We start from the raw sequence: 22,365 nt of genomic DNA on the forward strand, positions 1-22,365 counted from the left end.
CCACTTTTCCTAACGTTTTTTTTTTACGGACGGAAAGCCAAGAACTATCAATCTCTCGACTTAGCCGAAAAAGCTTCTACTTTTCTTCCTCCGTTATCTTCTGGGGTGAAGTCTCAATTGATGGACTACGACCGACCATAGATAATATACGGACCGACAAGACCTGGGGCATGGGGCAAGACTGCTGCACTGCTGCTGAAGATCCTATCACCCGCCTTCCAATGTTTTAAGCGCACCTTATATTTATTGCGCATCTACTTTTTAAAGGTGGGGACCATAGATAATAGACACCCCATGGACCAAGTGCGAACATGAACATTATCTATGAGACTATGGTTCAAGAGTATAACGACTACTGCTCTTCATCCTTGTTACTGTCTGTGGTGGAGACTTAGCGGTGAGAAAACGCAGACCATGAGGTGATATTAACTGTAAATGATTTTGCTGAAACCTTGAACAATGGAGAGCAGTCTGATGTAATATTTTTAGATTTTTCAAAAGCATTTGACAAAGTGTCCCATTACCATCTATTTCACAAGCTCCATCATTATGGCATTCGAGGAGATATACTAGATTGGATAAAGAACTTTATGTTAAACAGATCTCAATGTGTAGTAGTTGACGGTCAACAAAGTGACCTGACTGGGGTATCATCTGGTGTTCCTCAGGGGACAGTCCTCGCTCCCCTATTGTTCCTTTGCTTTATTAATGACCTGCCTAACCGAATTACATCTAAGATAAAACTTTATGCTGATGACGTGCTATTGTATACTACGATTCATTCCCAAGATGACTGTCACAGATTACAACAGGATCTTAACACTTTAGAACAATGGGCAGCTGACTGGAAAATGTCATTCAACTTACAAAAATGTGAATTTCTTAGAATCACTAACAAGAAGCACCCAATACTAGCTCAATACACACTGCAAAGTAAAACTATAAAAGAGGTAACACATGCTAAGTATCTAGGTGTAACTATCGACAAAAACCTATCCTGGTCAGAGCACATTAAACAAATTACTAAAAAGGCCAATAACACCAAATGCTTCTTGCAACGTAACTTGAGCAAGTGCCCTCTCCAAGTCAAAAGTAACTGCTACAAAGCCCTGATTAAACCTATCTTAGAATATGCAGCCACAGTCTGGTCACCCCACACGCGAAGAGACATCGATGCCATAGAAAATGTCCAAAGACGAGCAGCACGGTTTGCACTTAACAACTACTCTAGATATTCCAGTGTCACTGAAATGTTATCTAACCTTAATTGGCCTACCTTAGCCAGATGCAGGAATGAACAGAAGGCTACAATGTTATTTAAAATTATATCTCACCAAATCGACATTAATGCTGATGATTTCCTTTTTTCTAATCCTAACCTACATCACACCAGAGGCCATGATAAGAGATTTTTAACCCCAATGACTAGAATTGACTGTTACAAATTTTCTTTTTTCCCCTCTGCAATCAATATTTGGAATTCCTTACCCCAACACGTGATTGATTTAACAGAGATTGACCAATTCAAGCACAGCCTAGCTGGACTAGTAACTGTTTAATAATTTATCAATGTGTATATATGGTCTTGTGTACAGTAAATATTGTATAATTGTATAAGTTTGTTTTCCTTTTGTAATTGACAGTAGCAATTGTACCCTTTTTGTGCACCATACTCTTTTGAGGTCTGCACAACAATCAATAATAATAATAATAAGCACACCAGCCGCCATTGCGCCAAAACTTTTACGTGTCCCGCAGACAGAGTAGAATGTGTACGCACGGTGAGGAACCTGGAGACGGAAATTGCAGGGGATCACGTGATAGATAGTGGCTGTAGTGAAGAAGAAACAACGAACTGGGAATTCAACATGGAGAGGTCTTCAAACATCACAAAGTATAGGTACAGTATTGTGTGGTACACACAACACTACCAATACAAACATGTGTACTGTTCTAAATAGTGTAGGTATTCATAAGGTGTAAATTTTGTGTTTCAGCTAGCGTTGAAACCAGGTCAGACCCGGATGTGACCCAGATTAATTAAAAGTGAGGTGTGTGGCAAGCGCTACATTTCGAGTCCGATTAGCATGTAACATTGTTACTCAATGGACATGGTTCCATGTAAATTTGCAGAAAGCAAGATACGTTTCCTGCAAGTGGGTGTGGCTTTGCACATACCTAGCACACTGTAATTACAAACAGTATGACACAAAAAGCTGGCCTAAATGATATCTTGTTCAATTAGTGGGTGTGACTACATAACCTGCAAGCAGCTATGAGCATGGTTTTATACATACCTATAGACTAGTATCACCAATAAATGGGCGTGGCTGCACACATGACTACAGACAGTCATCCATAAGTGGGCGTGGCAGGGTTGCATCAGGACTTGACTGTAATGCTTTTATACAATTCAGTACTGTACAACTAATTAATTTGCTTCATGTGTGATCCATGCAATCCAAGTCAGACCCGGGTGACCCGGATGATCTGACCTGGTTTCAATGCTGATTTCAGCACATCAAATATACTCACTAACACATCACTTATTCGTAAAAATAAAAGGTTGAGAATATCTGGAAAAATGTGGGATTACATGTTCTATATTTATCATTGGAAACATAGGCTGTCGAACACAATAAAGGTTTTGTGTTGGTCTTTAAAAAAAGTGTTTGTGTTTCCTCTGTTGTTCAAGCACCCTTAGAAGCTGACCACTTGCCAAAAATGTGTTTCTCATCAGATGGGCATTTGCATTACACACAAAAATATGCTGAGGATGCAGCTTCAATACCAGCTGTTACAAGTGCCAAAAATTTCCAATTTACCCCCAAGTAAAACTCTAAAACTGAACTCTTTGCCTTCCACATTAATAGAGTGTAAGTGTTTCATCTCATCAGCAATATTGGCTAGAGCATCATAGAGATTGTCGTAGTCTTCAGTTGTATTGAGCAATGTAATGGTATGGCATCTATAAGGTGATGATGGATTTTCATCAACATCCAACAATGAAATAATAATTACTACTAGATATACAGTTCTACTTATGCTTGTACCATCACCAGTTATCTTATCACAGTTTAAAATGATTTGACTGTAAGATGTAACGTATTTGTACTCTGAGCTGTTCAGTTATTGACCATCGTATTCCCTCAATTCTCCCTGGGGTACACCATAGAATATAGGTTGTATGAAGTTTTTTTTGCGGCTTTTGAAAGAGAATACAAATCTGAAATCATAGACATTTCATGATAAGCACAATTTGAGATGTTACACCTCTCCTTCACAGAAAACATTTTTTCAATGTTCTCCTCAATTTCTGATTCAGGACTACCAAAAGGTACTGAGATGGTTTTTTTGGTGTCTGTATTTACCAATTCCACATTCAAAGGCTTGAAACCTTTTGTAAATGACAGAGTAGTTTTAATTTCATCTTCTACTGTAGTTGACGTTTTCGTTTCCTCTGGTGTTGAACAGAATATTCAGACCACATTTCCTCTTGGCTACCTTGTCCCCACTGCCAACTAAGTATATGCTTTTGTGACTTTTCAATGACATGTAATGATTAGTTACTTCTTTTAATTTTTTATTAGCTCACTTTCCATTGCAATGTGACATTTTAGTGCTGACATTTTAAAAACATTTTTCTTGCTTTCTATTATGAGCGTAACACTTGAAAATAAAAAGTATAGTCTATAAATGGAGTTGATCAGAAAGTTAGCCTACACCAATGTGGGAAGATGGCTCATTATTCATTATAATCTTAGTTACAAACTGACCTGTTTACATAGCTATTTATGTAGGCATAGAGAAAGGAAGGCTGTAGGGCTGAAGACTAACCCCAATGTTCAGTCAGGTACCCAGCTGTAACATCATCGGGTACCTGGTGTAAACTTGGGAAGCAAATTCCAACTGTCCATGTCTCATATAGCAGGTGAAGGTCCAGGTGGGACATTGGGTGCCCATGCCTTCATCTGTGAGACATGGTACAGCACCCTACAGGTTGCTAGTCCTACTCCAGGAGGATTTTCCTGCACGGACTCTTAGCTCCTGAGTAGTGCACAGGTGTACTGGTGCTTGTTCACTAGGTGTGACCATGCCACTGGCAGCAAAAGGCTTTGCTTACGGGGGGGGGGGGGGGGGGGGGGGGGTTACTGTATGTATGTGTGTGTGTGCATGCGTGTGGAGGTTATGTAGTTTACGCATGGGACCATAAGTACTGTATTTTTGGAATGTTCTTAAAATGTTCAATCGTAGTATGTTTTAAGTTGCAGTTAACGTATACACTGTAGGTGTATTGTATGTTTGTACTGTACTTGTAGTGTACATGTGATTGTGGTGTAGTGTGTATAGATCTCTACTGTAGCTGTGTATGTGTGCATGACAACCTCCTTATAACGTACAGTAACATTTCATCAAAATTAGTTGGTCCCAAGTAGAGCTGAGCGATACTGCCATTTTAGTATCACGATCGATACTAAAGCCACTATTCACGATACTGAATAGTTCACGATACTTACAAATATGTCAATCATAGCTGGTGCTACATAGTGTATTCCTCAGTATTCATGCAGGAAGTCTTTAAAAGTAGCATCAAACTAGCCACTGTCATCCTTGTTTACAGTAACAGTTATTGTAACACATGCTTTGAAGTTATGTTATGGTGTTCACACCTCTCTGCAGGGGTAACCAGGTTATGACTTAAAGGATTCTTGAGCCTAATACAGCATAGCAAATGGATTTTAATGACAATAATGTACAGGCATGGTATCACGATAGTTAATAACAAAATATCGCGATATCGATACTTTCAAAATATCGCGATATATCGCTAAAACGGTAGTATCTCTCAGCCCTAGTCCTAAAGTGTCCATTATATAGATGTTTCAGTGTATAGAGTGTTTGTGTTAGTGTACATGATCATGAGTGTATACACTATTGGTGTGTGTTCATGTGTCTGCTCTTAAAGTGTTACTTGTGTAGATACGTACGTATACACTGTAGGGAGTAGTTTAAAATATTGTCCATCATGTGTATTATTTGTCCTGTGAATTTCTTCCCTGTAGTTACAAAACTCAGTCAGTCCAGATGTCACCAAGTCAGATTTTGTTGCTGCATCTGAAGGATCATGAGGAAGAAAGTGAGAGCAGCTGCTTCTAACAGGTTAGGTCAGTTCTTCATAGTGAAAATCAATTACAGTGTTGTTTTGTTAATAAGCTAGCAAAATCGCTGTGATGTTTCAAGCACATGACTGTGTTTTGACTAACTGGTGTTTACTCATGATTCTTTGTTGTGAATGACTAGTTCCCATTTATTTTAGTGTACACACATTCAGACTCCTGAAATCCAAATACCTCACTAATGAGAACACTATTCTCTCACTCCTGGTAGTAAATTTGTATGTGTTGTATTACAGAGTTCTGTGAGAACATGATTATCATACATACATAGCTAGTGAGGTTCAGGTGGGACTTGTGTGTCCTCACCTACACATGTGAGGTATAGTACAGCCTCCTGTTGGTTACTAGCCTGAGGATTTACCTGTACTGACTTGTAGTACATGTACAGGTAATCCAGTGTTCTACTGGGTAGGTGTGACCATGTACAGTGGTCCCTCTATTATCCAAACTCATTGGACCCTCAGTGTGTTTGGTTGTGTTATTGACTGTCCTCACTGAAACCACTGGTAAAAGCAATTTTAACATGTCGTCACACAAATATTGTTGAAAACAAATATTGCAAACAAGACATTTGTTACTTGGAGGTAACAGTATACATTATAGTCAGTGTAATTTGAGCACATATTATCAGTGTGGTGTGAAACTTAGCCACAAATCTCCTTAGTATTGTGGTTGTCTGATTTGACCATATTTAGTATTGTTTGCCTTAAGTTGTGAAAGGGGAACCAAACAATGCATGGGTGTGACCAAACATTGTTACCCTGTACAAACCACCTTACATTCATACATGTATACACTATTGTCATGGCTGAAGGATATTCTAAACATTACTCTCTACTGTGTTGGAATATACAAAGAAGGTCTGATAGAAATACCTCTATGGTGGAATACTTGAGGAATTCTAATGTTGATTTGTTGTTCCTTCAAGAAGTACAATAAGTTCTGCAGTGTAGAAAGTCAAAGCAGTGATATAGCCAGGCCTTTAGGGATGGGTGTAAAATAAAATTGTTATGACTGGTGAACCCATGCTTATCGCATCAAAAGAAAGAATGGCACCGTGCACCCCAGGGTATCAACAATCGTCTGAAAAGTGGAGTATCCATTACACTTTGTTGTCAGCTACTGTATGTTCAACCTGTTACACAGCATTACAAATCAAGAACTGTTCAAAAAGCACCTCTGCAATCAATCAAAGCAGCCACTATGAAAATTATGGACTATTTCCATTTAAAAGTGAAGCCATCATACGCTACTGCCAAATTGACACCTTTCGTCAGCAAAGATGAATAGGACACAAAAGGAGAACACTGGTAAGGCCATGATGAATGCATTATACCTACTGCAGTATGCCAAAAGGCATGTGTCCGGCTGAAGCGACGTCGAACAGTGGAAAAATGAAGTCCGTTGCATTAGCCATTATCGAGTTACAGTATGCTTGTCTGAAGGCATCAGTCAGTCAGTCAGTATAGTAGAGTTAAATTTTTCTATGATGCTATTTTGTATATGTAAGCAAAACAACTATGATTTTTAAACCACACGACTTTATGTTTGCTGTTTGCTGGTGATTCTTTGTTGTGAATAATTAGTTCCCATTTAGTTTAGTGTACACACATTCAGACTCCTGAAATTCAAATACCTCACTAACAAGAACACTATTCCCTCACTCTTGTATTGTATGTTAGTAAATTTGTATATGTTGTATTACAGAGTTCTGTGAGGTCATCTTGAACCACCTCATGTGGTGTATCCAGTCACTGGTCACTGATGTCAACCAACACATCAAGTCAGTCCTCACCTTCATGATTATGGGACTATCCCCTATAATGGTCTTATTGTTGGGAAGGAAAAGTTAGTTTGTTTAGTTTTGAAGAGATGTGGTGTTTCTCACATGTTGTATTGTAGATTGTTTATGACAACATATACTTATTTCCTTCCCCCTCCAGCACAATTGAACACCTGCTGCCATTTTTCTTTTCCTCAACTGAAGGATGAGGTGAGTATGATTACTATATGTGAACCAGAGAAGGTTGATCATGTGTCATAATTCATCTTGTGATCTCAAAGAAATGTGATGTCAAATGTTTAAAGGGACAGATTGTGTATCTATGTTAAATGTACCCCAGGGTCCTTACTAACCTCTGTACAACGTGTTGTTTCCTAAACAAGCCTTAACACCTGGTACAATACTTTGTTGTGTAATATGACATCATAGGGTAATGATGAATAATCAGGAGTACACTCCTGTATAAATAAACACCTTGTTTGTAATCCCAAAACTTACAAAACAATGTCTTACTGAAGACACAGTGTACTGGCATAGCTGTGATTGTCCCTACTGGTACACTATTAAAGTATTCTACTATCACTACAGTACATCCAAAATTTATTGTCAGACCAATTTGTTGTTTGTTATAGCTGTTGACAACATCTCAGTCTGTGTAACATATGTCAATTTTGATCATAAAATATTTTGCGGGTGCTCTAACCTACTGTACGAAAAGTAATCCAAACAAAAGTTTTAAACACCAACGTACATATTTTATAGCCCAAAATTTATGTGAATTGCGAATACATCTTCTATATATCTGTGTGTGTTCACAAGTGTGTACTGTATCAGAAAGAGGACGACCACAAATGATTGAATAAAAGTATAAATACTTCAAAAATCTAAATGCTTGAAATTACGTACTTCAATGCCCCATTGATGTTTGTGTGTGTGTGTGTGTGGGGGGGGGAGGGTGAGCTTATCTAATAGTATTTACTCTATCAGCGTAATTTAGAGCAATAATGTATGTATATATTCTGTACTGTAGGTTGTGTTCCTCTCCTGAGAACAAAGTTGATTTTGCTGAGCTAGCTAAAGGTACGTATTAATGTATAAAGTGTGAAAGTGTAACAGTTTCAGCCATAACTGGGTGTTGGGATGGTTCAACCCATTGTATTGATGAAGACACACTGACTAAGTGTAAATGCTGTACATATGTAATACAGAAGTGACAACCCTTGCTTTAATTTTTAGTTCTAGAGAATGAACTATTGTAGCAGTGCTTGTGATCACCTTGACAACACTATTAATACATTGTATTGTGAAAGTATATGATGTGTATAATGCTACTAGTTTTATGTTTAGTTTTTAAATTTACTTTGCTGTATAGTTGTCTTACTGTTATGTAGTTGTTACATCTTGTTTTGTTTACAATGTTGTTTGTAGGTGTGTACTGTTTGTGTTTGACCAGAATGTGATAGACATGAGAAAGTTTGCACTTGAATAACACGGCTACGTAAATGGAGGCAAAATACATCAGTGATGGTTCAAGGTATACATAGTGTGATCACAGGTGTGGTGTGGTGTGCGTGTTAGTGTGTGTATTTGCATGTGCACGTGTTCGTGTGTGTGCATGCCCATACATGTGTGTGTAGCTCAGTGGTATTGCTGCTGTCACAACTAGTGTGACCCAACTTGTTGTCATTGTTTTTGCTGTGTCTGTTGTGGTCTCTTGAGCCTGACCCTGATCAACATTCTGGCCAGGTTAGGATTGGACCTGTAGGTCAGAGTGGGTCTATTGTTTATGTACTTTTGTATGTCCTCTTGATCAGAGTACATCAGGGACCAATGTCTCTGTACAATTCTGAATACTTTTCTAGCTCTGGAACAATATCTTGTGACCAGGGTTGGTCCATCCGAGGATGTCTCTTCCTGTGTTGTTTTGGCTTCATCATGTTTTCTATCATTGAGAACTTGGCCTTCTTCATTGTTTCATTAATTAGGCTTCAGGGGGTATCCCCTCTTCAGAAGATTTCTCTTGTGGAGGAATAACATTTTGTGAAACTGTCTCTTGTCAGTAAAGTACCTGATGGCTTTGCCGAATGCTATACCTCTGGTGACACCAGGTGGATGATGTGATGTATTTCTGATGTACAATTGTCTATTAGTGGGCTTGATGTAAGTCCTCACCTGGAGTTTGTCACTTCTCTTGGGCTCTTTGTACACGGTCACATCTAGAAAGGTATTTCCTTCCTGCTGTGCTTGTGTGTGAACTGTATCAATGCATTTTGATTGTTCATGTGTATGATCAATTCATCTAGTTGGGACTCTGTGCAATTGACAATCATAAAGATATCATCCACAAATGTTTTATAATATTTGGGTTTTATTTCTGCACTGTTTCTAGATTTCTCATGAAAACATTGGCGTAAGAGGGCCCTAGACGGGCCCCCATACTTATGCTGAATGTTTGCAGGTAATGCTTTCTATTGAACTCCAATAGTGTTGCTCCGATATGAGATTTTGCCGATATTCCGATAACCAATATTGGATAATATTTTCAAGCCAATAAACGTAGCCGATCCGATATAGCACAGCATGTCTATCTTGTAGCAATTTTTGCTAGAAATTTGATTGTGAAGGATCAATTTAGCCTGTTTATAGCAGCAGTATTGCTATAACAACAGCTAACGGTACACTGAAGCAGTAATAACAACATTGTAATGCAGGAAAATGCAATCAATGCATTTGTAAACATCATTTATTGCACATGAGCATGTATTTCTAAATACATACACATATCTGTATCTGCTACTTTTTTCATCGTGCTGCCGATCCGATACCGATATACAAAAAACATAGCTGAGATATGGTTTTTCCAATAACCGATCCGATTATCAGTGCAACACTAAACTCCAATGCATTCAACTTGAGCACCAGCTTGAACAGGTGTCTCGAGAGTCTCGACAGGTGGTTGTTGAGGATCTGTCATCTCTTTGTTCAACCATGCTGTGTAGGCATGCCTGCAGGCCTTCAGAATTTGAGTGTAGAGGGACTTCATGTCCACCGTTACTAATACTGCATGTCATTCTGGTTGTATGGTAGTTGTGTGATTTCTCTGATGAATTGTGCAGAATCCTTCAGGTATGCCAGGAGACTCTGTACTATGGGTTGGAGATAGTGGTCCAGAAAGGCTGCCAGGTTCTCAGTGGTGGATCCTAACTGTGACACTATTGGTCTGAGTGACATTGGTGTCTTGTGGGTCTTTGTAAAAAAGTACAACAGTGCTGTTCTACATTCAGATCTTGGCATGCACTGTCTGACCATGTGGTCAGACAGCAGGCCACCTCTACTGTGCTGTTCTAATGTGTATCTGATGTGCTCAACTATGTCAAGTGTGTAGTCTCCATCAAGTCTCTTGTAGGTTTGACATCAGAGAGATGTACCATCCCTTCCTTGATGTAGTCCTTTCTGTTCTTGACCACAATGGAGGTTGTCTTTTCACCCTTCTTGAAGACCAGGGAAGTGATCTCTGGTGAATCTTTTCAGGGCATTGTTCTCTTTCCTCGTGAAGTTGAGAGGGTGGTGGTGGTCTGTGTTGTCATTGAATTCTCTGTCAGCCAGAATGGCCAATTCTTGTCTCATTGAGTGAAATGTATCCTCCATCGGTCTACTGAGTAGTCTGTTGGAAGGCCAATCAATTTATTTGCTCCAACTGTCCTCATACTGAGGGGTCAGTTGGGTGTGCCATGTACATGTTTCTTTCTTTTGTTATGAGCTCTTTGTGATTTACCACTCTCAGGAGTCCTCGGGATGAGGGAGAGGCCCTTGGACAACGGTAAAGTTTGTTCTCTGCTGAGAGGTTTACCAGTGAGATTGAAGATGTACTCCTTGGAACATGAGAGACAGTCAGGTCTGACACATCTCTGAGTGTTGTGTATGTGTTTGGATCTGTCCTTTTTAGATTATCTATTTCTTATTCTCTTGCCACTGCTTTCGCTATGGCTAGAATGTGTGGTGTGACTGGTGGATGACGGATCAGTGATATCACTAGCAATTGTGCCAGGACTGGATCTGATGACACAGACGAGGACAGTGTGGATATCTTATCTGTCTGTTGTGAGATTACAGGTTGGAATTTGTGTTTGGTGTAATTTGTAAATGTATTAAATGAGGTTATTCATACCAGATTGTGAACACTTTGTAGTGAGGGACTTAATTGGCACATGATGGCTCCACCTTTAGGCAAATTATTTGTACCACCTGTCATCACTCATATTGCTTTAGTCTGTTTAAGTGGTAACCTTGGGAGGGGTGTATCCATTCACTGTACTGGACAAGTGGACTGGACTACTGGACCACATGAAGTTTGATCAAACACTTTTCCAACAATTGCCCAATTATGATGAATACCAGACACTCAAGGTTCTCAGTGTCTTGTCTTGTGTTTTAGAGGCACGTACAGTCAAAGTCTAGTCTAGTCTATTTTATAGTATGATATTAATGGTCTCTTGTGTACAGTACATGTATGTAGTTTTTTCACAAAGAATATACAGCCTTACTGTACCTGTCTGTTAGTGTGTGCATTGGGAAGTGTTTCTCTGGCTAACTGAACACTACACATCCGTTGCTAATTACAAGCATTATAATTATAAACCAAGGAGCTGGCAAATCTATAGTGAATACACAGCTAGGTGATGCAGTAAAACTGACTGAATTTTCAGTCAATATGTGCTATTCAATAAAAGATGGCTAGAGAAGACAGACAGATGCATCAGCAATGTTAACAGTGCTAGCATTATTGCTGGCAGTAGGCAAATTATTTTTGATAACACACTACACTGAGGTTTTAATGTAGTTTTTTGTGTGTGAATAATGTGCAAGTTTTATACGTCTTGTGTGCATGTTATTATGTCTTGTGGTGAATGGTGTGTTGATTTCTAAAATACTTCTGTGGTTAAGTTTGACTGTAATAGGCAAGAAAACAAAGCAAATTGAGTCCAGTAGAACATTCCAGTAGTCCATTCCAATAGTCCAGTCCAGTGAATGAATACACCCTTTGGGAGGTAGATACCAACTGTCGATATCTCTGCTAGTGAGGACTTGGGTGTCCTCACCTACACATGTGAGGTATAGTACAGCCTCCTGTTGGTTACTAGCCTGAGGATTTACCTGTACTGACTTGTAGTACATGTAGGTAACAGTCATTTCTACCATTTAATTAACAGAATCAATGGTTGGGTAGTGGGGGACCATTGTATATGGCAACTAAAGGCTCTGCTTTGTGTATGCATGCATGCGTACAGTATGTGTACATGTGTGTACGTGTGTGCATGTACGTCATTGTACATACTTATGTACATAGTGTATGATTGTGTGTGTGTGTGTGTGTGTGTGTGTGTGTGTGTGTGTGTGTGTGTGTGTGTGTGTGTGTGTGTGTGTGTGTGTGTGAGCGTACGTACGTACGTGTACAGTATGTGCAGTTTGTCGAGTGTGGTTTGTGTGTCTGTATGTATGAAGTTTACACATTATGTGGTCATTGTTAAGTATGGTGTAGAGTTACGTACTTGTTAATATTCTAATTAATGTGCACTGTGTACTGATTATGTTGTACTAATGTACCCTGTATCTAAATATTAAATGAAGTACATCATGTAGGGATTGATGAAGTTATGAGACAATTAAAGACATGATACTACAACATAGCTGTGTGGGAAAATCCCTACATTGGAATGTTATTGTAATTTCATTTGTTTATGTAGTCAAAGTTGGGATTTTCCCATATACAGCTGTAGCTGTGTTGTAATGTCTTTATTCATATTTCTTGTTTCACTACTTTTTATTGTGTGGAGTCCTACTTCATTTATAACTATAATAATTTGTTTCCTTTTTTTTGCTAACCATACGTACCTACCAGTAGCTCTGATATACACACATGTGACTGTTCTATTAGAATATCATACTTGACTGTTGTATTAGGTTGACTGCTGTATTAGGTTGACTGCTTATTAGAGTATCTCAATCTCCTGATCATGAGTGAGGGTATCTCACATGATCAATAAGGGGTGTGGTCACCATGTTCTGTTTGTAAGATAGCCAATCACTATTAGTACACTACCACTAATACTAGCATAAACACTTCAAATGATTTTATGCTGTACATATACAAGTCTGAAAAATGTATCATTGTGAAAAAAATATGGTTTTCTCTAATATGGAAAATGGCAATGAGAAGGATTTGAGATACAAGGCAAAGCCAAGATGTAGAGAGCAGATATTAACATATGCTGTTCATGAGTACCTCTGTTGTGTAAAATGTGAGTGTGTATGATGTGTCATTAGCCTCCGACAGACTGGCAGGCAACAGGTTGAGTTTAAACAATTTTCAGGATATTGGTGATTGTACTGTAGAAGGGTTTTCTGTGATAGAGTGATGTTTATACAGTAGACTACATGTCTCTGTAAACTGCATAAAGGTAATTTCAGCCTATAAACGTACTTTTAAGTTTTTTCTTTGATTGGGAAGGTGGAATATCCATACTACACGGTACAGTATATAGACAAATACAGTTATGTGGCTATTTGGTAATATGGAAAATTCAGTACACCTTGACACTTTGGTTGTCTCATATCAAGTACAATAACAGTATTATCAAGAGTTAATAATAGTAGGGAGGGAGAGTGTCTAACACTCAATAGGCCTGTATAAAATGTGCGCGTAAGACAATTTGGCTTCCTGGCCAGACATGTTAATTACATAAAAGGAGACGTCAAATAAGGCACGCCGCTGAAATGAAAGAAGATATCGATATGCAATGTATGCCAGCACAGATCTCGTGATCAGTGCATGCTCACGTCGCGCAACGTGTCCAATCGAGCCTCGTGGACGATGTCCAGCAAAAGAAACCGTGACGAGCCTGTACAGCCTACAGTAGTGCCCGAAACTCAGCCTAAGAAGAAGGAAAAGCGTCAGACGAGAAATAGCGAATCCGATGTAGCACAGCCAGAAGTACAGCTGACTGAGGCTGAGCCGAGGAAGCGTAAGACAACCAGGAAAGGATTTTCCAGGGGGAAACAGATTCCTAAGGAATCCACCCAGCCTAAGAAGAAGCGCCAGGTGAAAGTTATGAATAAGAAGACGAGGAAAAGTCTGCAAGATTCTATAAAATCTATTAATGTTAGCACCCTTATTACAGAAGGCACTACTGCATTGACAGAGGAATATTCTGAGAGCCATTTGGCAGCTTTTGCGGACAGTGTTTGTGAATCAAAACAGTTTTTGACTGAGATAGTGGAATATCTACGCAATACATTTGCTACACTCCACTTTGAATGTAAACAGGAGAAAAATTCACAAATGCAGTTCCAGCTGAAGTGGTATTCATACTGCAGTGCACTTCTACTTGAGGAAAAGCATACATTAAGTGCTATTAATCTGGAAGAAGCTAAACATCCAGTATTGTCTAGCCTCAGACAAGAGTGGCTGGAATTTTGTAGAGAACAGGCGATATCTGTTTGTGAACGGAATTCAGTAATGACCACATTGTCATCTGCTGTCTACAATTCTCTTTTGGAACATGTTGCATCGTTTCAAGAATCTCAGAGTGGCACTGCAAATATTTCATGTAATGTACCTGTAGAAGAGGATGGTGTTTATTATCGCTTTGGTGGAGGAACCCTATGTGAAATGCTCCACCGACGATATAAACAGATAGGTAGTGCATCCAACAAGAATTTGATGTCAATTGAAATAACTCTGTTGCAAGCCATCAATACAAAGGACAAGTCAGACATACCCAACTATCTACAATATCGAGATCGTGGCTTTATGTATATTCCACATAAAGTTTTCATTCCATTCCTACAGAAAGTTGATCAGCATGTGAAGAAAGTTACAAATGTGTCGAGTTTGAATGAACCTGGAGATAATTTAGTGAAGGTAGTTAATGACTATAGTTGCTATTTACTGTAATGTATGTTTTCTGTTCTAGATTGCTCATGAGGAGTTAAAACAGAATCCATGCAAAGAGGACTTTTTTGATGCATTAAAACAACGGCTCCCTGTAACATCTGTTGATGTTGATACTGAAATAGCCATAGAAAACATCTATGAAGAGTGGACAAGGAAACTGTGTAACGCCAGAATACAGGAATTTGTACTGGCTACTAAACAAGAATTTGCATCAAAAAAAGGACTGGCATCAACCACAGATGTTAACTTACGCACTACTTTGTTAAGTACACACACAAAACTTTCAAGTAAAGTGAAAAGTAAACAATAAACCACAGTGTAAATAAGAACATCGCAAATATGTACATAACATGTGAAATTGTAGTGTCACTTATCCGCAGTGCCATATTTCTTCTTCCTTAATGGTACTTCCATGTAGGTGAGGGTCTGGTCACAATATCCAGCTCCGCTGTGGTGTGTAGAAGCACACTGCTTCACCAAGTGTGCACACCTAGCAGTAGCATAGTTGCAAGCATCCAACTTCCCACCAGAATTATGTTTGAACTGGCTGAATAGACTCTCCACAGCAGAACCAGTTATTCTTAGTGGGGAGACAAAATATCCTGGGTGGCGATCAAAGAAGTACTTGCAGAAGGCTCGGAACCCATAAATATCAATACGGAGAAGATCCCATGCTGTATACATTAAGAAATAAATGAAAAGAATATTCACAGCTGACCACTTACTTTGCCAAGAAAGAAACACCTTCTGGGTACTCGATGTGTGTGGAAAATCCTTATCTAAAACATACCTTATGAACACGCAGTAATTCAGTAATCCTTTAAAATACCTTCAGAAATAAGAGTTGACAACCATGCCGAGAAATAGTTGAAACCATCTGAGATGTTTTGTAGTACTGTAGAGTCCAGGCTACAAATCTTGTCGTGACACAAAAAGCCCTTTTCAAACATCTGATTGCATGCCTCCAAATACTGATGAGTTTCAATAGTTGCTGCTGCATCAGTAGGCAGGGGACTTTGGTGTGTATAGGCGTACAGCTCCATTAAAACGTGTTCTTGCTGTAGTGAATTAAAATACAACCCACACACTAGACAAATGAAATTACCTGCATGATCTTAGCTGGAGAAACATTTAATTTAGTCCAGGCATCCCTGAGAACATGTACTTCTTTCAGCCGAGGAACCATACGTGTCTGTTGTTGCCTGGCTCTTTCTGTCTCTCTCGCATACATATCAACAATGGTGGCCCACCCAAAAGAGCTCTTATCTTTCCCACGCTGAAAATGTTTAGTGCCACCACTCTTTGATGAAAAAAGAGCATTGATCATGTTCTTAAGCTATAAAAAGGAAAATTTAAGATGCACATCGAGCAAATATATACGGCACCTGGTGTGTGGGACATATCATCCAAAATACAAGGTCAGGTGGTGCAAAGGGATTGATGAACCACGGCTGGACTTCAAATCGGTCTGTGGACTCGTCATCTAAAATTGAGTATGCACCACAGTGCTGATGTGTTGCCTTGATAGTGGCAAGATTGGCTGCACAGCCATCGCAAACCAGCAAACTGGTCTTCAGGTCATGATGTTGAAACAGTTTAATTGTTTCTAACACACATGTTAGAATAAACTTTGAGTCTACCGAACCAGCACAGGTGAAGTATGGTCCAATGATGTCATAACTGCTGGTCAGGTCACGCCACAGGAACTGAAGGATGTATGATGTTTGTGCAGCAGTCTTAGGGGTCTGGAGAAGCTGGTACACATCCGTTAAAGAAGACATGTCTTGATTGGTCATTGCCAGCCCAGTTAGTGTTTGACTTCTTGAGTTCCACATTAACTGGCACGCTACTTTAACTTCATCAAACACTAAGACCCCATCTGATTGAGGAGGATGCTTGCCCTGTTTTTCACACTCCGCCTTGAACAACACATACTGGGCAACCTGATCTGCGATGCACTTCTTGCTGGCTCCTGGTTCATGTAGAAATGTACCAGTGTATGACTGCAGCAATGATCTAGAAGGTAGCTGGAGTATATTGAAACTTTTTAAAGCTTCATATGCTGCTGCACTGCGAGTATAAATTGCCAAAGCTATATTAAAAGAATGTCATAATTTCAATCATTTATGACATGCCAAGTATGTCTTACCCATCCTGATAGTTACCATACTCCACTGGTTACTACGCTTGCCAGTCACTAAGCAAGTAAATCAAGTAAGCACACTAGCTAAGTCCAAAATACTTACCATTTTTCTCTTGATCTTTTTGAAACTGCTCCTTTTGTTCTCTCTTATCTGTGGTCCAAATCTCTCTGAGCTTTCCTCCAACACCATGGGCTTCTCCTTCTTCAAATATGCGTTGGAGCTCATCTGTAGCCACTTGATCAATGGCATCCATCACACTGCTCATCTGTGTGTGCTGCTCCTCTGCTAGTGTAACTTCAGTAGCTTCATATCTAGCCAGCTTACATTTATCCATACCCCTTTCCATTGAAGCATGTTGCTTTCTTTTCAATTGACTACATGGAGACATGTAGGTTAGCCTGGCTCTTGAGGAAACAGCTTGTCGCTTGATCTTTCTTGCAGGACTCTCCTTCTTGGTGCGATGCAGCTGCCAATTTAAATTAGATACTAAACGCTTGCAAGCTGAGCACAGTACTTCAGCAAGAGCTTTGTCTGCTAGTCTGGCATTAGATGGCAATTCAAACCACAGTTGGCAATTTACCGAGTCCACTCGGTAAAATGGGGCCTCTGTACATCGGGCACTTTTAAGGTGAAACCTAATCACTTTTAAGTAGTGCTCTTGATAATGTGTCCAGTCTATTCCAGGGCAGAACTTGTATAAGGATGCACTTGAAAATTGCTCCAGCAACCGGTGTACATCTCCTTCATTCTTGACAGTGCCACCTTCCAACTTTCTCATCAGAATATGCACCTGGTACGTACAATCTTGCTGGATAGCAATGTGTACTCGTGAAGTGTAGCCAAAAGGCGGGTGGTAGGATGGCCTACGTTGAGTAACAACAAGAATCGGCTTTTTAGTATCGCTGGTGTGCCCAAGAGCAAAGACTAGATCTGGAAACTTACTCTCGTCAATAGACAGTACGTGCTCTAATTGAAGCACACTCGGATCAACTTCTGCTTCGAGCGATGTCGTACTGCTCGACGTGTCCTCTCTGACAGTAGGGCGTGCCAATTCTAACGGAACGCTTACTGATGACGATTCTGATGGTGGCTCTTCGTCATTCCGTGTTCCACTGGAATTTCCACTAGAGATTCTTGGGCGGATATTTTCTTGCAAGAGCCGTAGCGAAGACGATTTCTGTCTGTCTCTTTCATTGCGTACCGGAGTAGCTGGATTTGCCATCGTAGTGATCCGATATCGATTTGTAAGGCCATACAAAACGTGAATAATATGATCATTAACACTATTTGAAACTACAAAAGAATACAATAATATCCGGGATGATCCACGCGCTCATTTTATACAGGCCTATTGAGTGTTAGACACTCTCCCTCCCTACTATTATTAACTCTTGGTATTATCATACTGTATGTTGTGTTTGTCACTTCCTTAACACTATAGTGTACATTACTTTTACTGTTATGTAGTTGTTACATCTTGTTGTGTTTACAATGTTGTTTGTAGGTATGTGTACTATTTGTGTTTGACTGGAATGTGATAGATGAGAAAGTTATATACAACTGAGTAAATGGAGACAAAATTATGTGTACATCAGTGATCAGTCAAGGTATTGGCGTGTGTGTGTGTGTGTGTGTATGTGTGTGTTTACAAGCGCATACCATTGCTCAAATAAGAGCTACTGTATGTTTGCAATGGAGGCATCATTGTTATCCGTTAGATGTTTGCATTGGCTAGTCACACAATGATGGATCATGTTAGGACCCCTATGAGACTATTGTTTGGGTGGTTACCACAGACTTGGCCTGCATAGCTCTGTTTACAGTGACAAAGTTAGAGAGGACCTGAAGAAGTTCAGTATTGCTGAGGCTGATTGACACTGCCTTAACCATGCGTGAAGAGATGTGTGCCAGAATTTCCTGAAGTGGGTGCAGAACAATGCTCCTTCTGCACAGTTTACTTGTAAAACTTTCCACCACAAACTACGAAGGAGACATGACATGACTCTCAAATGACATGTCCACAAGGGAAGAAGAAGTGGTAGCCATGGTTTGGTGGAGCATCATTCAGTGGATAGCTTCACTTCAATAGTTGATGGTGTGTGTGTCTGTGCGTGCGTGTGCATGCATGCATGGGTGTGCGTGTGTAATTTTGGGTGTGTGCATGCATGAGTGTATTATTAGTAAGTATAACAGATGTACTGTATGTTGTACTAGTTGTTTGTGTACATAACTACGTGTCCTAATTAACCCCACCCACTCATATTCCCCAGGTTTAATGCTACTATGGTTCATGTCATGTGTTAAGGTCAACTTGTTTACTGAGGCATCACAACCAGATTTTGCAGTACATCACCAGGAATGATGATCGCATCTAACTGATCCATTGTCCAACACATCATTAATTTTGTTGATTTGATTTGATTCTGTGTTTTTGATTGTCACTAATGTATGTGTAACTGTTTTGTCCACTGTATTGTGTTATTATACACACTGTAGCATGTAGAGGGGGACCTTTTGTTTTGTGTCATCAAGATAGACACTTGGCTGTAATGTGTGTGTTTATGTGATGACTATACAAGTTGTTGCATTGCTGCATGAAACATCTAGATCTACAACGCATGCGCATAGCTTCGGGACCAAAGCGTCTCGTGCCTAGGCCCCACCCTCATTTTGGAAATGTCATCAATCGGTTGCTTTGTTTCAAGCGTTACGTCCGTCTACTAGTCACACTGTTTGGTGAAAGTTGGAAATTTATAAAAGGTCTGTTATTTGTTGTTAATGCTAGTTGCATTGTAGTTACTCAGTGTTGCGTGTACAGTGGCATTTTTTGGCCATGTGCGGGGACTTGTTTCATAGATATGTAGCTATAGTGTTGTGTACTGATTTGTACGCGCTTTTCGTAATACTATTGAAGGTGGCTGAATCAAGTCACGCACACACCCGTACAGTTGGGTGGGGCAGCCTCCACTTCTAAGTGTAGTGATGCCCATCCTGAACAAAATAGCCATGGTGACATTACTGTGTATGGAGTACATTTCAATGTGTACAACTATGTAGCTACACCAACTAGTTAGTCATGATGCTTTTCGTACACCTTATATGGAAATGATTTGCTAGCTAACCTATACCAGCGTTGAAACCGGGTCGCTACTGCTGACACTAACCCGGATTAGCTAATTAAAGCCGAGGCGTTCGATAAGAGTTATGTTTCGGGTAGTCTCGAGCGAGCGAGACTACGTTTTGAACGTTCAATACGTGTTCAGTAAACGAGCGAGTAGTTATGTGGTAACTAAGCCGGTAAATTTATAATTTAAAATCAGTCAGTGGGTTTAGTACTTTAGTTCCACGTAGCTACTGTGAGTTTACAGACAGCAATTGGGCGTGGCTTCATGCATAACTAGTATTACAATTTCCAGATACATTAAAGTGGGTGTGGCTCACAAAAGTACTTATCCTGCTGCAAGACTAGACTATATACAACTCGTGCAATAATCGATTAGTGGACGTGGCTCACGTAAGCTTGCAGACAGCAACGGACACAGTTTCGTGCTACAGACTGCATTCACTAATAAATGGGCGTGGCTGAGCGTATGTTTGGTGGGCATGGCTCACGAAAGAGCTACGCGACAAGCATTTATAAGTTTCCACGTCGTCAAACGAACAATTTCGTTTCTCACGTGATCCAACCCGGGTTAGACCAGGATAATTTGTAAACCGGGTCGGACCCGGATGACCCGGAGAAAATGTGACCGGGATGACCCGACCCGGTTTCAACGCTGGCCTATGCATTGTGGTAATCACACTGTTGTAGTGTAGCTATAGTGAACAAAATTGAGGCCACTAGCTGGTAATTGTTTCTCATCTGAAAATCCTGAACATATATAGCTAATGTAATCAGAGTGAGGCTTACCATTAAATATCTCTAGTAACTGCCATAATATAACTAACTAGGCTCAATTGACTCTGTCCCTGCATCTCTGGCAGTTTGGTACATAAAGAAAAGACTGCAAGATTCTGGTCCACTCCAGAGGTACCATCCGTTTGCCTTTTTACTAGTATGATGCTACATGTGTTCGCTCATTTGCACTGCTTGCCAGACCAGCTAAAAATATTTCAAAATATTAATGTTACTGGATCTGGGAAAACCAGTGTTATCGCTCATGTTTGATTTTTCACCAAGACCACAAAGCTATATACAGTATGTGCATAAATAAAATGTAAATTTCATGATCAAAATCAGCCGGGCTTGCAATCGAATCGTCTGCTTTTGTTGACTGATTTTTTCAAGCCCAGTGGCAATCTGTATGTGTGGTGTGGGACCTTAATGGAGCTCTGGTCATCCTAGAGATGGTCGTATGTGGCTGTAAAGCTCCATGGTGTTGAATAAAGACCTGTGCTGTAATTTTCGTTTCATTTAAACCAGTTTTGATACCTTGATGGCCCATAACTCGGCCTAATTCATCCCTACACCTTCCTCTTAAATTTTTTAAACAGTGCCTCTCGCCCTCCTTCTGGGTGTCCGCCACCCACCCCATTTGGAGTTTTCCTGATATACAGTCAACCTTGGTATAATAACTATCTACAATGGTGGGAAACTTGGCTGTTGGCTATTTGTACAGTGGATGCTCTGGAAGGTATGGAATTTGTGTAAAGCGTGTGAAAATTTGGTACGCTTAGCTTCAACCATTGCATGGTGAACTACAACACACTTAATACTTAAAGCCATCATTTCTCAATACTTTAAAATAGACAATAAGCCCACTTTTTCCAGACTGGGTCACATATTTTCATTCAAATTCATGACACACTATTGATGGCCACTTAAAACGTTCCACCATACATTTCTTAAAGTGCACGGTTCATTGTAATCCTTTCCCAAACTTGTAATGCAAACCACGCATGTCTGCTTTTCACCCCATTATACTGTCATCACTATAATATAATATTCATCTCATTCAGTACTGTCATCACTAATCATCTGGTTGGCTGAAATGTTATTTCTCTTGGATAAAATCCACTTTTCTTTTTAGCTGTTTTCTCAACTTGCACATGCATCTTTCCTAATTCCTTCAAAATGTTGTTAACGCTTATATTGTTTTCAATTATTCTCAAATTGTTACACTTTTGTAAGCAAAATATTCAAACTTGGAGCAGTAAAATAATTGCAACGAGTAGCATAGATTATTACAGAAAGTTTAGCTGGATGGGGTCTGGGGTGCAGCCCCCCAGAAGCTGTTCCTTGTTTCACAACTTTTTTCTTTGACCATAATCCTTCCTATTTTTCGTTCCATACTTGTTTTTTAACTT

General features: G+C 39.7%; 2 protein-coding genes across 14 annotated transcripts in view; both read left to right on the forward strand.

Annotated features, from left to right (window-relative positions):
* The first annotated feature begins 291 nt into the window (after positions 1-291).
* On the forward strand, positions 292-19,553 carry LOC136269146 (serine/threonine-protein phosphatase 2A 65 kDa regulatory subunit A alpha isoform-like). Of its 13 annotated transcripts, none has more exons than XM_066064643.1 (12): positions 292-419; positions 1,759-1,900; positions 5,064-5,165; positions 6,885-7,025; positions 7,121-7,170; positions 7,991-8,040; positions 8,377-8,494; positions 10,745-10,855; positions 10,907-11,073; positions 11,132-11,367; positions 18,563-18,665; positions 19,329-19,553. In XM_066064643.1, exons 3-6 carry the CDS (start codon positions 5,126-5,128, stop codon positions 8,006-8,008), a joined length of 249 nt encoding a protein of 82 aa, XP_065920715.1. In that variant the 5' UTR covers positions 292-419; positions 1,759-1,900; positions 5,064-5,125; the 3' UTR covers positions 8,009-8,040; positions 8,377-8,494; positions 10,745-10,855; positions 10,907-11,073; positions 11,132-11,367; positions 18,563-18,665; positions 19,329-19,553. The 13 variants fall into 13 exon arrangements, 10 of the variants coding, with proteins under 10 accessions (XP_065920715.1, XP_065920736.1, XP_065920699.1 ...); XM_066064664.1 differs by lacking the exon at positions 11,132-11,367 and adding an exon at positions 18,777-19,153; XR_010707248.1 differs by lacking the exon at positions 11,132-11,367 and having other exon boundaries at positions 5,064-5,160; positions 7,080-7,170; positions 8,389-8,494.
* A 144-nt stretch (positions 19,554-19,697) lies between these two features.
* LOC136269212 (uncharacterized) overlaps positions 19,698-22,365 on the forward strand; it is a 47,637-nt gene continuing 44,969 nt past the window's right edge. The window contains exon 1 of the mRNA XM_066064719.1: positions 19,698-19,818. The gene's annotated coding sequence lies outside the window, so the exon portion shown is untranslated. The remainder of the gene's footprint in view (positions 19,819-22,365) is intronic.

The sequence above is a fragment of the Dysidea avara genome, chromosome 1 (assembly GCF_963678975.1).
Source record: "Dysidea avara chromosome 1, odDysAvar1.4, whole genome shotgun sequence".
Lineage (NCBI taxonomy): Eukaryota > Metazoa > Porifera > Demospongiae > Dictyoceratida > Dysideidae > Dysidea > Dysidea avara.

Bases quoted from the DNA above. Each gene is read 5' to 3' on its own strand.
- LOC136269146 (XM_066064643.1), top strand. From the start codon at position 5,126: ATGAGGAAGAAAGTGAGAGCAGCTGCTTCTAACAGGTTAG. The intron at 5,166-6,884 runs GTCAGTTCTTCA...GTTGTATTACAG, and splicing joins AGCTGCTTCTAACAGGTTAG to AGTTCTGTGAGGTCATCTTG. The intron at 7,026-7,120 runs GTTAGTTTGTTT...TTCCCCCTCCAG, and splicing joins CTTATTGTTGGGAAGGAAAA to CACAATTGAACACCTGCTGC.